This window comes from Mya arenaria, chromosome 13, assembly GCF_026914265.1.
Source record: "Mya arenaria isolate MELC-2E11 chromosome 13, ASM2691426v1".
Taxonomy (NCBI): Eukaryota; Metazoa; Mollusca; class Bivalvia; order Myida; family Myidae; genus Mya; species Mya arenaria.
In genome coordinates, this window is record NC_069134.1 from 17,341,077 (window position 1) to 17,366,991 (window position 25,915).

The following is a 25,915-nucleotide window of genomic DNA, read 5'->3' on the forward strand; positions in this document are numbered from 1 at the left end:
ATACTGGACTGTACAACCTCTCTATTCATACAATACTGGACTGTACAACCTCTCTATTCTTACAATACTGGACTGTACAACCTCTCTATTCATACAATACTGGACTGTTCAACCTCTCTATTCATACTATACTGGACTGTACAACCTCTCTATTCATACAATACTGGACTGTACAACCTCTCTATTCATACAATACTGGACTGTACAACCTCTCTATTCATACAATACTGGACTGTACAACCTCTCTATTCATACATTACTGGACCTTACAACCTCTCACACTGGACAGTACAACCTCTCTATTCATACTATACTGGACCCTACGACCTATCTATTCATACAATACTGGACTGTAAAACCTCTCTACTCATACAATACTGGACTGTTCAAACTCTCTTTTCATACAATACTGGACTTTAAAACCTCTCTGTTCATACAATACTGGACTGTAAATCCTCTCAATTCATACAATACTGGACTGTACATACTGTTTTTCAGGCTGTTGTTTTCATCAAGTATCTTGGCAGCATGGTCCACAATGTTGCCAGCGAACATTGAGAACAGACTGCGTAGCTTCTCTGACAACCTAGGGAGAAAAGAAAGTTATAAGAAATGTTCAGTATTGTAACCATAAAAGATTTTAAAAATGCATCAAGTTTATATACTTATTACAGGAACACATACATATACATGTACACATACTCATACAGGTACACATACATATACAGGTACAAATACATATACAGGTACACATACATATACAGGTACAGATACATATACAGGTACACATACTCATACAGGTACACATACATATACAGGTACACATACCTATACATGTACACATACTCATACAGGTACACATACATATACAGGTACAAATACATATACAGGTACACATACATATACAGGTACACATACTCATACAGGTACACATACAGGTACACAAACATATACAGATACACATACATATACAGGTACACATACATATACAGGTACACATTCATATATAGGAACACATACATATACAGGAACACATACATATATAGGTACACATACCTATACAGGTACACATACCTATACAGGTAACATACATATGCAGGTACACATACCTATACAGGTGTACATACTCATACAGGTACACATACATATATAGGTACACATACCTATACAGGTACACATACATATACATGTACACATACATATACAGGTACACATACCTATACAGGTACACATACCTATACAGGTACACATACATATACACATACATATACAGGTACACATACATATATAGGTACACATACTCATACAGGTACACATACATATACAGAAACACATACATATATAGGTACACATACCTATACAGGTACACATACATATACAGGTACACATACCTATACAGGTGTACATACTCATACAGGTACACATACATATATAGATACACATACCTATACAGGTACACATACTCATACAGGTACACATACATATATAGGTACACATACATTTACAGGTACACATACATATACAGGTACACATACATATATAGGTACACATACCTATACAGGTACACATACTCATACAGGTACACATACATATATAGGTACACATACATTTACAGGTACACATACATATACAGGTACAAATGCATATATACATTAGGGTTATTTCGTTTAACACAAAGGCACTTTGAAATTGGATTTCCTAGTTTTTTTTTAAACATGTAGCAAAAAAAATAAATAACCCTATGGAATTGCTTTTTTTTACCTTCCTGTGTTGGGTTGTATGATTAAATATGAAAGCCCTTTACATATTGAAAGGTTCTTAATGATATATGTTGAGTGGTTTTCTGTATTATGTGTAGAGTGGTTTTTATAGTTGAATATAGGGTAATGCATGTTTTCTATGATACATGTATTCATGTTATATGTGGAGAGGTTTACTATGAAACATGTTGAGTGGAGTTTAATGTTATATGTAGAGTTTGTTGTGGTTTTCTGTGCTATATGTATGCTGGTTTCTACGTGACATTAGAGTGGTTTTCCATGATACATGTAGAGTGGTATTCTGTGCTATATATAGAGTTGTTTCTATGTTACATTAGAGTGGTTTTCTATGATACATGTAGAGTGGTTTTCTATGATACTTGTACAGTGTTTTTTTATGTTACATGTAGAGTGGTTCTCTATGATACTTGTAGAGTGGTTCTCTATGATACATGTAGAGTGGTTTTCTATGATACTTGTACAGTGTTTTTTTATGTTACATGTAGAGTGGTTCTCTATGATACATGTAGAGTGGTTCTCTATGATACTTGTACAGTGGTTTTCTATGATACTTGTACAGTGTTTGTTTATGTTACATGTAGAGTGGTTTTCTATGATAATTGTAGAATGGGTTTCTATGTCACATGTAGAGTGGTGTCCAATGTTAGATGTAGAGTGGTTTTCTGTGCTATATATAGAGTTGTTTCTGTGTTACATGTAGAGTGGTTTTCTATGATACATGTAGAGTGGTTGCTATGTTATATGTAGATTGGTTGCTATGTTAAATGTAGATTGGCTGCCATGTTATATGTAGATTGGTTGCTATGTTATATGTACAATGGTTTCTATGTTATAAAGAGTGGTTTCTATGTTACATGAGAGTGGTTTTCTATGTCACATGTAGAGTGGTCTTGAATGTTATATGTAGAGTGGTTTTCAATGCTATACATAGAGTGATATACCTATCTGTAAGTCTGTAGAAAACCAAGATCCGGTCCCTGTGATCTGGGTCTGTTGTTGCCCAATCAAACACCTGATGTCGCAAACAATATACTTTTAGATACACAATGAATGCAGTCGACATTTAATTATTGTTAAGAGATATTAATATTCCATAAATGAAGCCTTGCATTTAGCCAATGTCAAATGTACATGTACATGTTCTCGAGTTAAATATTTGGTGAAATTTACTCTGAAACTAAAAGAGCAAAGCAATAATATTTAAATATTAAGACCACTACAGAAAGAAAGTTTTTCACAAACCTTAAATAGAAATGGTTTGAATGTGGCCTCTGACAGTTTCAGCACCATGGCAATAATGGTATCTATTGTGACAGATTCCAGCTCCATCGTCTTCTTATTGGACAGCTGAGCACACAGAAATACATGTTGGGTTGGGTACTTCCAATAAATGTTTTTGATTTGTGGCAATAAATTTTGTAATGTTTGCCTTTTTTCATATACATTGTGTAGTGGCGCTTTTAACAGTTGCATGTACACAAACTAATGTGAAAAGTTTTACCAAACAGACACATAATTGTATGGGTGTTGGATAATTGAGATAATTTTCAAGGAACGTAAACAAAACTTGAAATTTTGAATAATGGAAACATTTTCACATCTACAATACTATTTAATTTGAACTTAATTAAAGTTTAAGTGAGAAATACATGACAATTTCGCCTACCTCTGGAAAGTCTACTCGTACATCCAGACATCGCAGGAAGAAAGTCTGTAGCTGGGTCATGTGACTGGTCATCTCCTCTCGGGGAATAGAGGTCAGATGCTCCCCAAACACTGACATCAAACACACAACACCCATCTGGAGAAATACATAGTCATTATTAATTATAGTATTTTTGGTCATAGCCTTCATACCATATATATGTGTACTATAACCTACACACTTGAGTCAGTGTTTATTCTGAAAATATTTAACTAGTAAAATCTAGATGTGATAGCAATGTATTTCATTAAATAACTTTCTCAGCTCACGTTTTGTCTACCTATCGATCAATCTTGCTACTATGTTCATGAAAGATTTAAATAGCTATTTAATGTGTACCTTGCTGGTTGTGACAAGGGTTGAGTAACATTCTGTTACCACCGGCAACAGCACCCTGGTAGGCAGGTTGGTAGACAATGTAGCCCTGAATACAGCAAATGTAAAACACTGTTACAAAAACTACAGAGATGTTATCATATGAATAACTAGAACTCCACGAACTGGAATGTGTTGCGGGGAGAAAATATAATTTTTCTGGTAAAGGTCATGGTGACTTTTGCTTTTGACCTTCAGAACCCAAAATCAGTAGAGGTCATCTAATGACCATGACCAATATGTATACCAAGTTCAAAGACTACAAGATGTTCAAAAAATAATTGATTGGAAGGTAACATCGCGTAAAATAATCCCTATGTGTCTGCAATGCTTCCCAGACGCCATAATAAAAAGACCATTATTTGATCAAAGATTTAACAATTCCAACACTTTAATACAAGATGGATTCCAACCTGATTGTTTTCATTCTCATCTGGACTGCTGGTTTCTGTAGAATGTCATACTTCTCTGTCTTACTGGACAGGATGCACACCTGCACAAGAATTAAACAGGGATAATATCTAGACAAAAAACAATATACATGTTACAATCACACAGCATGCATAATTATATCTGTAATCCTAAATTTGACAAAAGGTGTCGGAACAGCAATTAAATACCTTTTTGCCGTACAAAATAACATGTAATAAAATGAAAAACAAACAAAATTTGATGCAGCTAGACGTACATGTGTGAGTATGTCATGTAGGTAGGGAGAGAGGAAGTGGGCAAGGTTCTCCATCACCTTATTCAAGGTTGTCACCACGCTAACCACATACAGCTCATTCCTGCAAGGTATTTAAAACAGGTGCATACATAAAATGAACTTGAAATACAAATGCTCAAGTGCTTAAATTCTATATCAATTTCAACTTTTCTTATCATAGATTTTTTCATTATCAGAATATGAGTTGGTTATATGCATAAAGACATTCTAAACATCCATGTTTATAATTTTCACAAATAGAAAATAAAATTCAAAGCCTTAAAAACATCAGACAAGATTTTATTAGATATATATATATATGATAACTATATTGATAGTATACATATGTATTGATATAAAATTAAGTAATTCAATGTATAATAGGATAAGAAACCCACATCACAAGCTGTTTATGGTCGGCAAGAACAGTGATAATGGCGGGCATGAAGGTGGGTAGGTGCTGTATGACATGGACCCGCAGTGTCTGACAGATCTCAGCTATACACAGCAGGGCGCAGGATGACACCGATACACCCACTGCCTCATTCTTGAACACCTCAACAGACGTCTTCAGAACCTAGAACAGAAAGGAAATAGTTGTTTTATTTTAAATACAAATGTAAATACTAGCAGCTTGCAGAAAAATATTATTGATCATAGTTTGTCTAGTTTTCATAGCTGCAATAATTTAGAAATCCATTCTATTAAGCTTGCTTTCCTCTTTATAATGATATTCTTATTGTTTAATTTGTCAATCCACATAATTTTCCTTTGTTCAGAAAAAGAATGTGCACAAACTTAAAAGAAACTCGCCTTCACTCGTACCCACCTCTACAAAAGGTTCCCTGTGCTGGGAACCGATGTTCCTACACAGCAGTTTGAGGGAGATGAAAGCAGTCTGGCAGTTCTGCACGCTGTCCTCTGTAACTTCATGCTCCAGCGACTCCACCAACCCTCTGAGCCTTTCCACCAGCGGCAAAAGGCTTGCACTCTGTGGATAAATTAATCCTGTTTATGCACCCATAAGGATTTGTAAAAAGTGGTGAAAAAAGGAAGACAATATTGTTATATCATGTGGGCACTTATATCCTATATACTGTCATATTCATATCCATCATACCTTACAACAAAAGAGATTTCTCAAACTTGTCAAGTGTTAAATAACATAAATGAATGTAAATGTTTCACATTAATTAATGTTATCATGCATATTCACCTTAGCTATTCACCATCATGTGGAACATTTGCAAAAATTACTGCACCATAATGTTAGGCATGCTAAAATCAATTTAATGAAGAAGACACAGAATACTACTGGATAAAATACCCAAAAAGCCTACCTCAACATGTTCCATGTCTTTCTGGTGCTGAAGTTTGGTGTTGAGGAGATCCATGGCTCTACGCTGGATGGTGGGTAGGTCATGTGACAGCAACCCACCAATCACATCGATGAACATAGACTCAGGCATCAGAGACACAAACTGTCAAGGAATAAACATATAAGCAAAACAAGAACTGAGAATCTGGAAAATAATCTAAAACCTCTCACTAAATACTTTGATTAATTGTTGAATGTCTCTTGAAACCTGACCAAGAAAGCAAAGCAAGAATAATATAGCTTGAACTAAATCATCAAATCTGTACTTGTCAAACTATCTTATGCTATAAGTCCAAAATACTAATAAAAATTTGCTGGTTTCCTATCTGTTGGTTCTTCATTTAAAAAAACCAACAACAACAACAAGAGCACCAACTGTCATAAAATCCTAATTTTAGGACACCAAGTTTGGTGATAAGTGGTTGTATGTTAAACCAAATGTAGAGAGCAGACTCAGTAAATGCAGTTTTTGCCAATTCAAGGGTCATAACTCAAGAGTGACAGAGGTGATATATATTCTTCCAATACATTCAGTTAAATTTGGTGATGATTGAAAATAGGCTTCAGATGTAATTGATTGGACAAGACAGATTTTATTTGTATAATCAAAGGGTGATTACTCTTGATCAAATCAAGTGATATGGCGAATTAACAAACTTGTCCAAAATATTATTACCATAAACATTCTGACCAAATTTGGTGATGACTGGGCAATGGTTTCTAAAGTTATTGATCGGACAAGACTGATTCGATATTATTTCTATGACTAAGGGCAATAACTCTTAAGTGACTAAAGCAATATGGCTGGTTATCAAACTTTTCTGAGATATTATGCAAATACACATTCTGACAAAATTTGGTGATGATCGGACAAAGGCTTCTTAAGTTATTGAGCTGACAAGACCATTTTTAAGTAATTTCTATAATCCAAGGGCATTCACTCTTGAGTGACTATGCCAATTCAGATTCTAATGAAATTTGGTAATGATTAGAAAAAAGCTTCCAAAATTAGTGATTGTAAAACACTGATCCGAGGTAGTTCCTACAATGAAAGGGCAATAACTCTATAAAGTTAATACAGCAATACGGTTGTCCAAGATATTATGCCAATACACATTCTGACCAGATTTGGTGAAAATTGGACAAAGGCTTCTCAAGTTATTGATTGACAACATATTGGACATCTCCTGCCTGCTGCAGGATAATACTTTCCGGTTTTTTTATAACAGGTGTATAAAAATGTAAATGACCTTATCCAGCATGTCATGAGCCTTGTGTCCGAGCGCCCTCCAGAACTTTGCCGAGGGTCGGGCAGCATAGCGGTTGGCAAGGCGGGAGAAGCAGGCAACAACCTGCAGCACGGTCTCTAGGAGCCCACGGAACTCTTGTAGAACATCTCCCCCATCGTCACTCCCAACCTGTAATTTGATGTTGTTTTAAAGATGGGCTCCAAAAAGTGTATGTTGGATAATATAGCAATATCAGCTTAAAACAAGGTTGTGTCAAGTCATTCACAAGAAAGGCAATGCACAACTATATACACACATAAGAAGGTATATACATGTAATGCTTGTACAAAAGTAATTTTGTTAACACTGCCATCAAGCAACCAACCTGAAGCACAAATTCAGGACTGGAGAACAGTTGAACCAGCAGGTTAATGACAGCATACTTGAAGTGTCGCAGCTGTTTGTCCGTGTGTACTGGTGGGTTGAACACTGCAGCATCTTCCTTCTGGAGCTTGCTGAAGGATTCCGGCTCGCGTCTCACAAGGCGGGGAGTGTCTTTAATATACCACACAAATTTAACATTATGATTTATATGACATAGTTTTAATCATCTGATATTATATGTGCATATCCATCAATCTTGTGTCATGAACATTTCCACGGCAAAAATAACTTGGTAATCACAGACAGATTGTGCAAACTATGAAGAAACAATTAAGCTTACAGAATATAAGCATACAACAAAGATTTGTTTCAAGAGGGCGACTATAACACCTACCATCCTCTTTCTCGTCAGGCAATTTGAGGATATACTCCAGCATATGTTTGGCTGAGGACAGTTGCACTGTAGATGAGAAATCAGCACACAACAAGAGGCAGAAGTCTGTGTCACTGCTACCAGACTGAAAACAAAGGTAGAACATTAAAAATCAAGAATTCAGTTTTACATTAATCCTTCAAAATGTACATGCACATGTGCACATCTGAATGGTATGTTCACATCTGAATGGATTGTGCATGTCTGAATGGCATGGTCACGTCTGAATAGCTTGTGCATGTCTGAATGGCATGTGCATGTCTGAATGGCATGTTCCTGTCTGAATGGCCTGTGCATGTCTGAATGGCATTGTCATGTCTGAATGGCCTGTGCAAGTTTGAATGGCATGTCCACGTCTGAATGGCATTTTCATGTCTGAATGGCATGTGCCCGTCTGAATAGCATGTTTACATCCTAATGGCATGTGCAATTCTTAATGGCATGTGCTCGTCTATATGGCATGCACAAGGATAAAATTACATGCTATTACCTCATTTTCCTTTTTGGAAAAATTATAAGCAACTTCTAGCAATACAAAAAATAGAGTAACATAAGTCACATAACATTAACATAACTCACATCCTGTGGTGTGTCAACGGCCAATTCAGACTTCAGGGTTCCCTTGGAAACCACATGTTTCATCATCAATGATACCAGACGCCAGAGGTAACGTTTCTCTCCAATCACTGACAGCAGCTTGTTGAAGAGCAAGTGACGACGGTGCTCTGGAACGTAAGGGTAAGAGTCTACGAACACTTGGATCACCATAGTGATGATGTCATCAAGGTCGTTGGTCACACCCTTGGGAACCCGCTTCCGCTGCTCACAGGCCTTGAAGGAAAAAAGTTTATAAAGTTGCCGGTGTCAGGAAGTCTCTACATGGTACTCAATGTAAATGTTGAATAGAATTACTCAATTCAATCTAAAAAAAAACACAGCAAAAATGGTAAAACAATATTTGAACAATAGGTATCATTTTGTTTATTAGAATTTTGTATTTCTTTTTCAAAGTCATCTCCATAGCTTTCTGTACAGAAAACCACTTTTTAGATTAATAAAATATGTTGAATGACGTATACAGATATTCCTGATTCAAACTTTGAAAAGCCTTACTGTGATGAGGGCCGGTACAACAGTCTCCAGGATCTTGCTGATGATGTGGAAACTATAGGCATCATCCTGCCTCATGATGTTGGCCCCCATAAACGTGAATACAGACATCATGTTGTGTAAAAGGTGCTCCTGAGTGAAAAACAAGAAAATAAAATCATGTATGTATCTATTTCTATACATGTACAGACTAAAAACATAAGCATTGGTAAATACTACTATATATTGAAGAAATGCCAACGAACAACAGTTACTGAAACCCATTTGATTTTTTTACATGTCAAGAAATTATTACTGGAAATAATAAAGGGAGCATCCTTTTTTCCTACTCTGACCTTTGCACAACGTCAACAGATTCACGTACCGGGAATATTTTAGCGGCAGCAGTAAGGAGAAGAAGGGCATGATGGTGGGTTTGGGGGTTGTCTGAGGACCGGATACACTGAACTATCAGGTCCATGTTGAATTGGCGCTCTGGTACGGATGCTGGAATATAATGCAACATAGCAGCATGAAGATGGGAACAAAATAGTATACCAACAACAACATTTAGTAATAATAACAAGACACTGAGTGAACATGAAATCTATGGCTCAAACCCTTGACCTTGGACTTTGGCCTTGTGCATTACCATATTTCTTTATTTTTTTTAACATTCCATGATTGCAGTTGTTGTTCTGTTAAGAACATTCCTGGATTTAGGACTTAGGAATTTAAAAACCCCTATACACTATAAGGCAAGGATTATGCTTCCAAGTAAAGTTTCTTTACAATAGGCGTACCTGTTCCTTCCTCCAAGGAGTCAAGCCTTGTGCAGATATTGTAGAGCAGGGTCAGAATCAGCTGCTTCAGGTACTCAGCTGAACTGTGGTTGTCGGACTCCAGAATACTGCAAGTTTACACAACAAACATTCAAGGTTTTAAAATGAACCTCATCATAATGTGCAAGATTAAAACTAAAAAATCCCAACAACTTTTCTAAAACACCCAGGCAAGCCCCTGCTAAAAACTTCCAAGTTACCTTTTTATTTCAATAAAGGAGACAAAAAAGTAATAAAATACGTTAAAATTTTCTTGGGGGAGAACCCTGAAACCCCCCTGCCAACATTTTCAAGAAATATAATTCAGTTTGGAGGAAGGAGTATGTCAAAAGGTTATACCCCTAAGTTACGCCCCCGCTAATGTCAAATCCTGGATTTAAGACAAACGACAAATGTGTATCATAAAAATGAAAATTTCACAAAGTCAACATAATCAAACAGCAATAAGAACCTTGAGAGAATCTGGAAGCATGTGGGCACGAGGACGGTAAAGTTGTTCACTTTCTTCTTGGTGTGGACAGCCTCTAGCACCACCGTGGCTCGCAGCCAGTCCCGTGAGTCAAACTCCGTCAGTCCAACCTGCTCTGGGGTTGGGTCTGGTCTGTGGAAACAGAAATTGAACTATTTGGTGGAATACTTGGTGTTTAGGCATAAATATTTATACCAGTAACCATATCCTTACTTGTATCATTTTACAGTATAAAAGTAGCTTGCCAAGAAGCTAAAATGCCTTTGCAGTTAGATAATTTTATCTTAAAAAGACTACACAAGGGTATACAATGCCATCATACATACAATAATATCAGTTGTGCGTACATGTAATACTTTTTTTTTATTCTTACATACATATATGCCATAATTTAAATATCACATCACCATTAGTACATGCAAGTCATACTTTTTTAGTCGTTTAGCCTCCCGTACTGTTGAAGCTGTAGAAGTCTTCAGACATTTCCTCAACTCTGTGTCTATGTGCTTGCCCTCCAATAGAAGCTGAAAAAAGAAAATTTATGTCAGGGTACATAACTCATGTAGATATTTCAATTTGAAAGTTTTTTATGTAGTTTTCTTTGTTTTGCCATCCAATACAGAATGATTTAAAGCACCCATGAGATCATTTCACATATACATTATGTAACTAGATGGCTGATTTTGGAAACTTAAACAGATGTCTTCCCCCATTCTTGTCTCATTCTGTTACATGACATTTGATGTTTGGAGATATGGAGAGTATCATGGGTGCTGTGTCGATGAGGTGTACATTGGACAAGTATTTTGCAAATCATTGAAGGCTTGCAACAGAAACAGAGTGGATATAACAGACAGACAATTTAACAGTTATTTTATTTCACAGTGTACTGAATAACCCTTTTATCTTGGTAATCATATTCAAACTAGAACTGTAAGCCATAGGCTAACGAATACCCCCCCACCCCTCCATGTCTAGGTTGTTTGCCCTGGAGTTAGGCCGGACAAAGCTAATTTTGCCTACAAGGGGAGATAACTCCAGTCAGGGTCATGTGACCTGTACCAAATTCACAGAGGCGAAAGTTTACAACATGGCCATTAATTTCTGAAAGTTTGATAAAGATTTGTTGAATAATAACAAAGATGAATCCCGGACAGGGCTTATTTTGCCTACTTTAACACATCAAGGGGAGATAACTCCAGTCAGGGTCATGTGACCTGTACCAAATTCACAGAGGCAAAAGTTTACAACATGGCCATTAATTTCTGAAAGTTTGATAAAGATTTGTTGAATAATAACAAAGATGAATCCCGGACAGGGCTTATTTTGCCTACTTTAACACATCAAGGGGAGATAACTCTGGTCAGGGTCATGTGACCCGTACCAATTTCACAGAGGCGCAAGTTTACATCATGGCCATTAATATCTGAAAGTTTGAAAAAGATTTGTTCAATAACGACAAAGATGAATCCCGGACAAAAAAAAAACGGACGGACAGACGGACAGACGGACGGACAGACGGACAACCCGATTCCAGTATACCCCCCCCCCCCAACTTTGTTTTGGGGGGTATAAAAACTTTGTTTTGGGGGGTATAACAAAGTCAGACTTTGAATACAGACACAAACCATAAATGAGATGATTATATTTTCATTGTCATGAATGTATCATTATATATATCATGTTTTATACAGTTATAAATAACCGTTGGAATAACAAAGTTACCCATCATAGTTAGGTCAATTTCTTATCCCCCACCAATTACACGAATTGTAGGGATTACTGCTTATGAGAATTGTTCATCTATTACTCTCTGCAACAATCAACTGTGGCAATCACTTAAAACAGGCTTGGCTGGGATGCATTTTCTACCAATTGTCTTTAGGTAATATTTGGGACCTTGACTTTGAGCCATTGTGCCTGTGTTGTGCATGTAGTCACAATGAAGTGGAAACATTTGACCCACATTTTATGAAAATCCTTCCACCAGTTATGAAGTTACTGTGAAAACATCAAATCTATGTCTCAAATCATTGACCTTGAACTGTAACCTTGAACTTAAGATTGCGCATATTGAATGTGCGTTTTGATTATCGCCTTGATGTGGCGAAAATCAGTTTCATGAAAATCCTTTGACAGGTTTAGAAAATAAGGAGTTGGACACAAAATCTACGGCTCAATCATTTGAACTTGAACGGTGACTTTGGCCTTGCATAGCATGGGAGTAGACAAAAATATACCGAACAGAAAATACCAAGTTGACTCACATGTTTAATGCCCCTGCGAATGTGTGTAGCGACATCTAGCTGTTTTGAGTCTACACAGATGTCAAACAATGTGCTCAATATCTCACACTGGCTCTCGTCCATTAGGGCAGCATACAGATCCTTTGTTATCTATAGGAAAAACAGATGTATCTTTTAGATTATATTTTCCATCTGCTATGGCAGGTGAAAAAAAAACAATTGACAATTTAAAGTTTTCAATTGTCATAGTCCTAAAGGGTCTCCAGCCTCTGATGCACTATTCATTCAAACAAAGGACTATAAAACCTACCTGGTTAATTGCAACCAGCTGAGGGGCTCCCACACTGCCCATCTCTGTCTCCAACCCAGACCTTTTGAGAGCTTTTAGGAAGAGTTGCAGCCCCTGCGTCCCAGGAGCGAGGCAGTCAACAGTTTCAGGTGTGAACCTCTCCAGAAGCAGACCTAGACACTCCGTCTGTACTGAGGTCAGTAGTTTATCCTGATCTAGAAGTCTCGTCATCAGGTCCATCAAACTGACCAACACATCCTGAAAAATGATGTTTCTTCTTGAGTTTACATAATTTACAGGAGTTTGTAAGATAAGTGTAGATGGAAAAGATCAAACTTAAATGAATAAGGTGATCTCAGAATTCTACAGTATTTTTTTTTCAAATTTTCCTATTTGACAATGTCATTCCATTATAGAACAAGACTTGTGTCCATAGACCCCCACTTGCCTCACGTGCCACGTGACACTGGAAATGGTCACACCAGTTCGAATTTATTACCAACCAAAATGATTGTCTATCCATAGAAATTTATTCGGTCACCCATACTTTCAAACAAATATGGTTTGGTAGTAGTTTGAAAATGCCAATTTTGGGTAATTGAAGGGCCATAACGCTCCCCTTACAGTGTGCTGCTGCAAATGAAACCCAGCTGCATAACTTCATTATCTCAACATTTTCAAGACTTTAGGTCAAATATAGTTTTGGAGTTTGGAATGACACAAGTTTGCATAATACTTATGGAAACATTAACTCAGCCCCAGTAAAGTTTAACAGACAGACTGCAAATTTCAGACAGAAATAAATCTTCCAACTGCATCATTTACATTTCAAAATTGTGAAAAGCAAGTCCTTGAAGCATTATTCACCATGATACTACTGATTTTCTTTAATTTTGAATTTTTCCTAATGGACAGATTTTGTGACTCCACTGGGTGTCTGAATCATGGATGGACATAGGACAAGGGAAAATCTATACCCCCCCCCCCCCCACCCCCAAGGTGGGAACATAAAAAATTGTTCTCTTTTGTAAAATAAAGCTCTTTAAACGGTACTTTGTTATTGAGCCTGGAGAAGACCTGCAACAGGACAGCCTGCTGGTATGGGGGTGTAGCCTCTCTAGCTATTATAGCCAGGAAGGCTGCCAGGGACCACTGTCGATCAGTCTCCCCCGCAGCCAGGTCTTCAGGCATGGTGCCATCAGGTTTGGACCTAGTTTTCCTCAGGGACTGGCGACCCTTTCTAGGGCTGGCTGCAGTGCCATCTTTCTTCATCAGATCAGTGTGCTTGAACAGGCTGTGCATGACCTGAAGGTAGAAGAATGAAGATCTGATATACATTTATTTAAGGCTATATACATGTTCTTATACTTAATCCATACATTTAAAGAATATATCGAATGCACATGTGTCAAATCAACAATAATAATTTCATGTTCAAAAATTATTCATTATTGATGACTACTGGTGTGATAAACCAACACCTTGTAATAATTCTCAGAGTTTGAATTGAAAAATCTAGGTTTTATTAAAAAAACATGCAACATGCAACTTTTAACAGATGTAAAGAATCTACATGTACATCACACATTTGCTTCCAGAAGTAAGCACTGTAACATTTTTAATTTGGCTACAGTGGTAAACCAATGTATTGTACAATTAATATATCATTAACTAAATCATAGCTTACCAGGCGTACGTAGTCTTTATCAGCCAGTATTTCCCCCTCATATTTCACCAATCTTTTCAGGAAAGGAGCAAACACAGTGTTGTGTGTTTTGGCCGTGGTTAGTAGCTGGTGAGCGATGGCCAGACCCTGTCTCCTGATCGGGGTGTGGACACTGGTCAACACCACCAGAAGGTCCAACATTACTGGTAAAAAAACACACAAGAAAAAACAATGATAGAAAGTCCTTGCAAGTTTATGTACAAACATTTACAAGTGTAATACACATTTTGTTAAGCATAACAATGTACACATTTCAAACTTACTATATGGCTTTATGCATGAATCAATCTTACAATTACACTTGCAACTTTCTTTAATGGTATGAAACTAGGAAGCAATTGATTCTTCCTTCAGCAAATATTCATCAAGAAATTTAAAATATATACACAACAATTTTATCTGATATTTCAAACAAAATCTTTCTCAACACATAGTTGATACCCTGCCATACCAGTGGGGGATTGTACAATAGTCCTAGCGGCTGCAAGTTTGGCGCTGTTGAACAAGTTGAGGCCCATACAAAGAGCCCGTGCTTGCAGGGTCAAGGTCAATCCAAGTTCAGTGGCGCGGTTGTTGGCATGCTGGGTCCACATCAGACCTAACATTTGAAACTGCTGCTCTATGTCAGAGAAACAAGTCTGAAAGAAAAGAACAAACATGAACATAAAAATGTAGACCACCATAAAATCATAGATATACCTTCATCAAATTTCTGTTGCAAGGTAAAACAAGAGCACCGCGAAATGGAGCATTATACGCCCGAAGAAGATTCGGCTTGAGGTCTTTAATAAACATTTAGGTTATGCTAGTATACTGCTTACTAAGTTTAAAAGTAGCACGACTTGGAAAGTGTTCACAACACATCCTTTTAATGTAGCAATAATTTGTATAAAGTTATCTAAAAATTGCTTTATTGGTTACAAAGTTGTGGCTAGGACACGTTTTCTAAAAATTCCTTTATTAGTAGTAACACAAAGTTGTGGCCTGGACACGGAATTGCTAACGCCCCCCAGTGAAATTAGCCTTTGAGGTACGCCCCTGGAAAGCATGCTTGACAAATCCTTTTAATGTAGAGATGATTTGTATAAAGTTATTTGAAAATTGCTTTAGTAGTAACCCAGTTATGGCCTGGACATGGAATTGCTAACGTCCCCCCCCCCCCCATGGTGATTCTAGTGTTTGAGGTATGGACTGGAAATTGCGCGCGACACATCCTTTTAATGTAATGATGCTTTGTATAAAGTTATTTGAAAATGACTTTATTAGTGACCAAGTTGTGGCCCGGACACGGATTTGCTAACACACCCCCATGGTGATTCTAGTCTTTGAGGTATGGACCTGGAAATTGCGCGCGACACATCCTTTTAATGTAGTGATGATTTGTATAAAGTTATTTGAATATCGCTTTATTAGTTACCAAGTTATGGCCCGGACACAGAATTGCTAACGCCCCCCAGTGAAATTAGCCTTTGAGGTACGGACCTGGAAAGCATGCTTGACAAATCCTTTTAATGTAGAGATGATTTGTATAAAGTTATTTGAAAATTGCTTTAGTAGTAACCCAGTTATGGCCTGGACATGGAATTGCTAACGTCCCCCCCCCCATGGTGATTCTAGTGTTTGAGGTATGGACCTGAAAAATTGCGCGCGACACATCCTTTTAATGTAATGATGCTTTGTATAAAGTTATTTGAAAATGACTTTATTAGTGACCAAGTTGTGGCCCGGACACGGATTTGCTAACGCACCCCCATGGTGATTCTAGTCTTTGAGGTATGGACCTGGAAATTGCGCGCGACACATCCTTTTAATGTAGTGATGATTTGTATAAAGTTATTTGAAAATCGCTTTATTAGTTACCAAGTTATGGCCAGGACACGGAATTGCTAACGGACGGACAGACGGACGGACAGACAGACAATGGAGGCCATAACATAATACGACCCTTCGGGCGTATAAAAAGCACAACCTTATAATAACACTACTTTTTGAAAGCTTTACACAGCCATATCTGGATATCATGCAAGTATTCGGATACCAAAATGGGTATTCGAATATTCGTAAGAATTAAAATTTCAATGAAATAGCTTAGCAGAGACATAGCAATTGTTAAAAAACTTTTCAGATGAAATATTTCAGGTGATCAACAGTGTCTGTCGCGAAGCGGGTATGTGTCACAAATCGTCTGCTAATTGGGTGTTTGCACAAGGCGTGAATATTGTGTCCTTGCGCAGCACCCTGTGAAGTTCTATGACCTTGTTTACAATGACAAGTGTTGTTTTATGATCTCAGTTGTGCTTAATTGACACTAACTGGCACTAGTTGATATTAAACCGATTGATCATTAATCTGTAGGAATTGATCGTCCAATCACAAGATAAGGGTTGTGCAATCAAAGCTATTAATGACCAATCGTATTTTTGATGAATATGCATAAAGAAATTATTGCTATCTGGACAATAAATACAAAAAGATTTTTGTCTTCTTATCTTTTCCGCAATTATATCCTTCATTACAAAACACCGCAGAAATTGTAGGTATTGCATTAAATCAAACAATGTAATGAAATAAAATTAAAATCGACTATCAAATAATCAAAGCGTCATTTAACTTGAAACCTGCTGATAAAAAACAAACTCGAAAGCACGTGGCAGTAACCAAGCAACCACCTCGGCCGAAGTGACTATCAAATTCGCGAGGTGTTTATGTGGTATTCATCATGAGTTTTATGATGAAAATGAGTTGTTTAACTTTGATTATAAAATTATAAATTATTAAGAATGAGAAAGAATGAATGAAAAAGTGAAATTGCCATATGACGAATTATAAATTAAGTTGACAATTATGTCAAATAACAGAAGGTGGTTGACATATAATAGGAAATTTACTTATTATGAAAATAATTTGATACGATTATCCGGATAGTATTCGAATACTTGATCAAATATCCGGATACCGATTTGGTATCCGGTTTCCATCCCTAATAAAAAGGTACGACAGATTTATTACAGTGTTGAGTGTAACAAGGAGTTGTTGGAAGACAGAGATGGAGTGGGGCCTGTCCTCTCCAGGGTTTGTGGCACTCTCAAGAAGGAGGCTGTACAGTCGGACGCACACCTGCAGGAACACAGTCACCTCCTCACCGTCACCGCTGTACTGCCAACAGCCAGAATCTGCAGGGCAAAATGACTTGTGCAAGTTGCAGCTTCTTCAATAAGAGGGAAACATCATAAGCTCTGCGTTTGTTTTAATCTATTTCAATAAACTATATACATAATTGTATAACATATTAAGTTGTACTCTGATGTTTGATACATATGTTGAATAAGATATGTTTAAACCAATGAGTATTGACTAAATTTATTTTATTTTTAAGGGACATGACATACATGCGAGTCCCTAATCGTCCATTGTATTGACTAAGTTTCCATATCTGACTAAAGAGCCAATTGTCTCATATTTGTGCAGGTATCTGATAAATAATGACTGGCCTAACGATTTCTGAAGATAAAATACATAGAAAACTTTTACAATGAAAGAAATCCCCATCATCACAATGTACCAACCCTGTGTCAGCTTATCTGGTACCACCAGTGCCATGACCACTCCATACAGAGCCTTGAGGATGTATCCCTCGGGCACCTGCGTGTCCAGCTGGGTCTTGTTGATCACATCACTCCATGGGTTTTTGACCAGTGTCCAGCTGCACAGTGAACAGGCCACACGCTGGAGGGGAGATAGAGGCTCATTTTATACTATATACATGAAATCAAAATATGTTTTGACATACTTCTGTACCATACATTTAGGTCCTGTTTGATTACAGATCCTTTCAACAGTGACAGTCTGTGATTTACATTGTTTATATAAATTGTTTGAATTACATTCAAATTCCAGAATATTAGTTTAGGTTGTTGATTTCTAAAAGCATCAATATAACAGCTACATGTGCGCTATACTAATGGTCATGAAGCCGACCTTTTCCTTGACAAGTGTATCCACTAGTCTGGCTTGCCAGTGGCAGAAATCAAGCCTCAGTTTGGGCTCAGTTACTACAGTGATGAGGTTGTCAAGGACAACCAGGACAAGACACGCTCTCCTCACATCCTGTATGTCACGTGACCAGTCCCACCAACCCTCTAGCTAAAAACATAAGCAATCAAGATGAAAACATAATGAAGCATTTGTCAACTATAGAAAATGGGTATAGCCATACATCTAATTGAACTATTTTATCTTTCAGTGGGATTATAACTCATATTGACATTCTAGACTAGTTTATCATTTTGGATGAATACAAGTTATTACCTTATTAGATAAAACATGACACATCAACAGTAAAACCAAAACATCAAATAATGACTGTATTTTAATGGTTTTGAATCATGTATCAAAGCTAGAATTCTAGCCTTTCTACCTACCAATTTCCACTGCATGTCCGTGCCCAGTCTATGTAGCCCTACGGCCAGACACTGACCTACCACCTGGTTGACCACACCAGACTTGCCACTGGAAACTACCTTGTTGTGCACCTTCCACTCTGGAAGCATAACTTGTGTGTTAATTTTGTTGGTCCTTTTTTTTTTACAATGCGTTGGGAGAAGGCATTTCTTGTTCTACATAAATGTATGCATAGAATTCCTAACATTTGATGATACAAAAAGCCCTGTACAAAATGTAGATTTTCATTGCTCATTGATCCAATATTCAAACAATGTTAAACGTTTAAATATAGTAGAAATTGTATGAATGAAATGATCAACTTTATGAGAAATATTTCAAATGCATTAGAAAGAATAAGAATTGAATACTCTTTTTTATAGGAAAATACTCCCTCCTTATACCTTACCTGTACCAACACTTTTCAGCATAGTGTTCTTCACTACCAGAGGTGACGTCATGACATCTTTAATAAGATCAAGGTTAAACTTGGATTCCTTCACCATGAACAGGCAGGGGACCAGGCTTGCAAAAACTTGAAGGTGAAGGTCACTTCTGGAGAAATGGGTCAGTATCTTCAGGGCCTGTTTTGAGGGCTTTTCCCAGGCTTCCTCTTCAATGCCTTTAGAGACAATGTTCTTCAACAGGTATAAGGTGTTCTGATCATCTTCTAGAACATCCCATAGCTCCTTCAAAGGTAAATGGCTAAATTTGAAGTCTGTATGCTTATGGCTCTAATACTTTTTGGAAATAAAAAAGAAACTTCAGTGTCAAAGGTCACTATATAACTAGTTACTGAAGGCACAATGGTGAAACATGTTTCTTTTATGCTTTTCAGCGAATTATCCCGTTATTTTCACAGCTGTTATGTTTACTGATCTTAAACACTTCTGTTTGAGTGTTGTAATAAATGTAATATAGCAATCATTATGTTGGGTTGAAGTGACATCACTAAAATGACATCACAACTTAATGAATCAAAAGCATTTTCCAATTACCGGTAACGCCAATACAATAAATATTAAGAAACATGAAAATGAGTTAAGATTAAATTTTATTTCACTTGAGACCACAGATAATGATATTTTCACTCGTGGATGCATCACTAGTGACAATATTGCTTTTTGTGATCATTTTTTTTTTGTGAAATAAATTGTGATCTTTCACTGAAACTACAAATATCCTCCATATATACAAGCCGCAAAAGTAGACAAATACAAAAATGTCTAATTATGTGAAAAGAATGATTTTACCTTTGCTACAGAGAGTGCAGCCGACACAACATTATAGTCATCATCCTGCAGACGCATTTGTAGGCTGTCCCTTAGAAAACTTGCATCTTCCAACTGGATAAAAGTTGAACAAAATTAGGTTATAAATGTTGGCATTGTTAACCTGAACCCATACAAGGTCATCAGCCTAACAGTTTATACAGAAAATGCTTATAAAACTTCAAGTCAATCATTCTTCAAAATTTCAAAAAACATTAACCACTACTTTTTATCAAAGTTAAAACCCTAAATTTCATTGAATGTATTAAGTTGGAACTGCAATTGACAATGTAGAAATTATCATATAAATCTAACATTCTTATTTTTTGTGTAAAAAGATGGTTTTTATTGGGCTTTTTCAATGCTTAACTAAACCCAAACCTGTTTCGCTATATAAAGGAAGATCAGGTACGACACATTTTAGATAATTTGGAAAGCTTTGAATGAAAAAAATGATTAGCAAAACCTTCGCTCAAAAGAATGTGAAACAAACAGCTGTACATCTGTTCTTTTTTACCTCATCCCTGCTGTCAATCAGTGTTTGGACAGCCTTCTCCCTGACTGAGGCTAGGCGGTGGTTGAGTGAGAGTACGAGGCTCGTCTCCGAGTCCGCAATGAGCTGGTGGGGTACGGACAGCACATACAGGTTTAGGAACTCCTGCACAAGGTCACGGTCACTTTGGTTACCACACTCTGACAGTCGCCGTGACACAGCTTTGTCCACAGCTGCTGAATGCCTGTAAGTGTTTGAATGCAGGGTTTAACTACCTTTTTGAAAAATGATTTCACATGTGTCTTGAAATTTTGAATGTTTTCTGAAAAGTGAATTTTTACATTTACCATATTCAAATAAAAGATTCTAAATCATTATTAGGTAATATTAACTTAACAATCCTCAAAATAAGTATTATGACTTTTAATCACTAATCCCATATAAAAATCAAAACTTGTCTCTTAACAGCAGATAAACTCAAGATCACAAAATAAGAGTGCCTTACTTTCCCTCGAGCTGCCTGACAATGCCCTGCAGGCTCTCCTTGATGCGGTCATCCACGCTCTCTTCCGTGTACTTATGACCATGCTCAATATACACACACAGGAACTTACTGGAATGTTCAGAAAATGTACTGGTTAGCGACCCCAACACTGTTTTTTCTATGTTAAATTTGACACAAGATAGCTATTGCAGTAAAACTTTTCACACAGACAGCAAAAACTGCGGTATTAGTTTTTACATGAGCAAGGGATTCTGAATATTCCCACGTGCAAAGTACCCCTATAAATTCGCCAAAATAAGCATCCTACTATGCCAATTATTCGCCCACCCAATAAATTTGCTGTTCTTACGATGTTTTTCATATATTTCTCTCTAAAGTATATTTTCAAATTATTTTATTTTATTTGACCAGTCTAGCGACCGTTTAAAACGACAAATTATCAATTGATATAATATGTCAACTATCACATATTATAATTAAAATGACACTACACCTGTTTTCGTTAAGTCTTCCCTTTAAAGAAAATTTAAAAAGCTACTGGGATTCCTTCTTGAAACATGACCTACATTATGTATCTTTAATTACACGGTGCGGGGTGATACAGGAATCCAGTGGATTTCACGTGAAATACACTCAAATGTGAAATCCACTCAGAACTCATTCGTTTAAATAAATAAATAAAATTTATTGCTAACATTTTGGAATATGCTTCACAACGGGTTTATATTTCAAATTTTATTGTAATTGGTCAAAAAATGAACAAGCTTCATTTAAATGTTAGTAAGTGTAATTAACAATGAATGAACATCAAAGAAAATATACATGCCACATTTCTGTTATTTGGAAGAAATTTTTGCTTCAGGTGTTCAACAGAATAGAAAATCATTTATACTATTGTTCTACCTTTTTTTGCTAAATTTCAGAAAATACAACCATACCATACATCCATAATCAATTGTGAGATGAGGAAATCAATTATCTGCAACCTCAATCACAAACACCTCTATTTTCGACAGTACTTGATAATTGTTTTAATCCTACTTATATAAATACTAAATGTCACATGCAAAATATATCATTTTTAATTTTATACAGTCGAACCCCGTTGGCATGAACTTGTTTAGCTTGATTTCCTTGTTGGCTCAAACTAGATGTAAAGGACCCATTTTGTTTCTACTGAATGTAAAAATCCCGCTTGCCTCGAATTTTCTGAGGCTCAAGGTATTTTTTCCGGTCCTTGGAAGTCCAAGCCAACGGGTTTCAACTGTATATCAAAATGTATATATACATTAAAATTTAAAAAAGTATGAATATTGGGCCATCATGTCAACGCATGTATTGTAGGTGATATTTCAGAGTAGTTATAATATCTATTCCGAAACTAATATTTTTACTGGTCAGTAAAAGCAATGTATATTTGATTTTGCAATAAATCTTTCAATTTTATCTGTGACACTCCCTTCATGTTATAAAACTGACACTCTTGATCTTGTGACATTCAGTCATACGCTCGTTGATAGGGTTGGCGCCATAGTTCCCAGTGAAACAAAAGAAGGAGTTGGTGAGTATCAGTTCAAGGACGATATTTAATGAAAACTTACTAAGCAGCCTTTTCAGCAATATCGTTTGGAAGTGTGATAGTTGATAGGAGTCTGTGTAACATTGACATGTATTCCTGCATTCCTACAGATGAGTCAGATTGGCTACTCTCCCCACTGGTTGCCATGCCGACAGCAAGTTTGAAAGCTGCAGGAATAATGCGGTCGAGAAAGGAGACAAGGAATTTCTGGGCTTCAAACTGGGCGTACAGCTGGATGATGGCCTCTACCACACTGAAGTGCTTACACAGATGGCGAAAGGACCTGGAATTTAATTACATGTAAACAAAACTTAACTGGATCCCAGTATTAAGCTTAATATTCTTTGTTTTTAATTTACCCAATTAGGACAAATATGTCATGTAGCAAGTCCTGTCACAATTCTTGAACACCATTACTCATTTTTTAAAGCAATTACATTTAAATAAAAAGTGGACAAAATTAACCCTTTTAAAATTTCCCCTACTTTTTTGTGATATTGATGGAGGCCATATCCTGGGTCTGGAACATGAGCAGCAAGCAGGCCACACCTTCTGTCAGCAGCTCAGGTACCAGGCTCTGCAAGCAGACAAAAATGCATGAGTCCTTAACACATTATACATAATCAAGATGTAACTAGAACTGTAAGCCAAAGGCTAACGAATACCCCCCACCCCTTCCCTGTCTAGGTTGTTTGCCCTGGCCTTAGTTATGGTATCACTAGAACGCACAAGGCAATACATTTATTTCCCACCAAATTCATGTAGGCAAAGGTTTACATCATGGCTATTAATATTTGAAAGTTTGAAAAAGATTTGTTCAATAGCTTCAAAGAAGAATCCTGGACAAAGCTAATTTTGCCCAATTTAACTCATTAAGGGGCCACAACTCCACTCAGGATCATGCGATTCATGTAGGCAAAGGTTTACATCATGGCTATTAATATTTGAAAGTTTGAAAAAGATTTGTTCAATAGCTTCAAAGAAGAATCCTGGACAAAGCTAATTTTGCCCAATTTAACTCATTAAGGGGCCACAACTCCACTCAGGATCATGCGATTCTGACCAAATCCACGGAGGCACAGGTTTACATCATGGTCAATAATATTTGAAAGTTTGAAAAAGATTCGTTCAATAACGACAAAGATGAATCCCGGACAAAGCTAATTTTGCCCAATTTAACTCATTAAGGGGCCACAACTCCACTCAGGATCATGCGATTCTGACCAAATCCACGGAGGCACAGGTTTACATCATGGTCATTAATATTTGAAAGTTTGAAAAAGATTCGTTCAATAACGACAAAGATGAATCCCGGACAAAAAAAAAACGGACGGACAGACGGACGGACAACCCGATTCCAGTATACCCCCCCAAACTTTGTTTTGGGGGGTATAAAAACTAGGATGTCTGACATTGCATTCATATATGATTATTGACATGGACAGTGCTCATAAAAAATGTCTTGAAAATGGAATCAAGACATAAACGATATATAAAAATATATTTAAACACTCAATTTATATTGTTCTGCCAAACAAAATCTTCCACAACCTTGTACTTGTAAATTGCATTTCGGCAGTATAATATCAAGAATCAGCGGACCTTCAATTCTAGTTCAGTGCATTCTAAACCTTGAACAATGAAAGCAGACCCACCTTGGCAACTATCTGCTGGAGAGTTTTCAGAAGGCCTGGTTTGAGCCGTGTGGTGTGGAAAAGCTGGGCTAGGATCATGTATGAGGCAGCCTTGTACTCGGCCAGGCGGGATTGGAGGCCCCGACTGATGTGCGGGAGAAGGGCAGACAGGAGAACCTCAGAGGCTCCTCCATCTTCTAAGACACCAATGATTGTTGTCGCATAGAACGAGAACAGGACTCGGCACTTGGGAGTCTGCTCTGTTTCTGACAGCACCTAAAAGTTGTTTGTGTGGAAAAGTATATGTACCTTTTTAAACAAAAAGACTCTAAAATCATATGCGAGTATCAACCAATAATTATTTCAATAAGTTACACAAAATTATTATGGGGGTAAATTTTTATCAATAAGAAAAATGTAGCCTATATATACATTTGGCAATGACAATATTGAGTGCATCATGTTGTTCATGTTCCTTCTGGTTCATAATCAGTTCCTGTAAATGCGGTATTTTTTTTATTTAAACATGATATGCGCCTACCTTGACATATTTGGGTATTTTGTCACAGATGAAGGACATGAAGGCTGGGTCAGTCCGACAGTGGTTGACCAGGGTCTGCCGGGACAGGTGCACACCAGCTTTCTGTTAAACAAACAAAACAATTGCATAATGCATTTCCTAGTATTTTTTTAATACAAGGCAAGATATAAACAATGCTGAATTGGAAAGTAGCTTTTCTTTTTGAAAATAATATTGTTTTGTTCTTAAACTCCTCAAAATCTGTCCAATCCCTAAGATGGGAGATAAACCATCATAAAATGTAACGGGTATATTATTATATGCACAAATTCTAGATATCTTAATATAAACACCAAGGGAAGATCACATAAGCTACATATTTATTTTCACCTGTAAAGGTTCCAGCAAGTCCCACTTGGAAGTAATCTTAGCGTTAAACTTGATCAGTTGGAGGACACGGGCGAATATTTTACTCTCATGATAGGGAAGGAAACACATCAACAGTTCATCAGTGTTGTAAAAGTGGATGTGAAATCTGCAACAAACGTTAATGTGCCACTGTAAAAGTTGTTAAAATAATAGTGAAAACGTAATTAAAAATGCCAGTACACATATGTATGTAATACAATTACGCACAACTGGTTTACAAAACTTAAACATTTCTTTTAAGTCATGCTACCTTTATGCAAAGTTACCATTTACCAATATGACCAGGTTCATCAAACGGAATGATAAATTCAGGTATGGCAAAAATTATCTGTCTTAAACCATCAGATATCATGCTGCTTTTTTCGTGCTAAGTTTTGGAAAGGAAGTTTACT

At 36.8% G+C, this 25,915-nt stretch overlaps 1 protein-coding gene across 1 annotated transcript in view; it reads right to left on the reverse strand.

Moving 5' to 3' along the window:
• LOC128213540 (HEAT repeat-containing protein 1-like) overlaps positions 1-25,915 on the reverse strand; it is a 33,207-nt gene that overhangs the window by 2,376 nt on the left and 4,916 nt on the right. The window contains exons 4-40 of the mRNA XM_052919331.1: positions 25,485-25,629; positions 25,116-25,217; positions 24,596-24,850; positions 23,426-23,517; positions 22,963-23,223; positions 21,362-21,469; positions 20,881-21,100; positions 20,346-20,438; positions 19,502-19,781; positions 19,074-19,192; positions 18,631-18,795; positions 18,219-18,378; positions 17,662-17,825; positions 15,104-15,290; positions 14,614-14,795; positions 13,980-14,231; positions 12,948-13,184; positions 12,659-12,787; positions 10,821-10,915; positions 10,374-10,523; positions 9,884-9,990; positions 9,466-9,587; positions 9,105-9,233; positions 8,571-8,822; positions 7,953-8,076; positions 7,560-7,729; positions 7,196-7,363; positions 5,908-6,048; positions 5,397-5,558; positions 4,966-5,144; positions 4,550-4,649; positions 4,275-4,354; positions 3,826-3,910; positions 3,448-3,582; positions 3,024-3,128; positions 2,723-2,793; positions 489-586 (exon numbers count right to left, since the gene is read on the reverse strand). Coding sequence (XP_052775291.1) covers positions 489-586; positions 2,723-2,793; positions 3,024-3,128; positions 3,448-3,582; positions 3,826-3,910; positions 4,275-4,354; positions 4,550-4,649; positions 4,966-5,144; positions 5,397-5,558; positions 5,908-6,048; positions 7,196-7,363; positions 7,560-7,729; positions 7,953-8,076; positions 8,571-8,822; positions 9,105-9,233; positions 9,466-9,587; positions 9,884-9,990; positions 10,374-10,523; positions 10,821-10,915; positions 12,659-12,787; positions 12,948-13,184; positions 13,980-14,231; positions 14,614-14,795; positions 15,104-15,290; positions 17,662-17,825; positions 18,219-18,378; positions 18,631-18,795; positions 19,074-19,192; positions 19,502-19,781; positions 20,346-20,438; positions 20,881-21,100; positions 21,362-21,469; positions 22,963-23,223; positions 23,426-23,517; positions 24,596-24,850; positions 25,116-25,217; positions 25,485-25,629 — 5,624 coding nt within the window. The remainder of the gene's footprint in view (positions 1-488; positions 587-2,722; positions 2,794-3,023; positions 3,129-3,447; positions 3,583-3,825; positions 3,911-4,274; positions 4,355-4,549; positions 4,650-4,965; positions 5,145-5,396; positions 5,559-5,907; positions 6,049-7,195; positions 7,364-7,559; positions 7,730-7,952; positions 8,077-8,570; positions 8,823-9,104; positions 9,234-9,465; positions 9,588-9,883; positions 9,991-10,373; positions 10,524-10,820; positions 10,916-12,658; positions 12,788-12,947; positions 13,185-13,979; positions 14,232-14,613; positions 14,796-15,103; positions 15,291-17,661; positions 17,826-18,218; positions 18,379-18,630; positions 18,796-19,073; positions 19,193-19,501; positions 19,782-20,345; positions 20,439-20,880; positions 21,101-21,361; positions 21,470-22,962; positions 23,224-23,425; positions 23,518-24,595; positions 24,851-25,115; positions 25,218-25,484; positions 25,630-25,915) is intronic.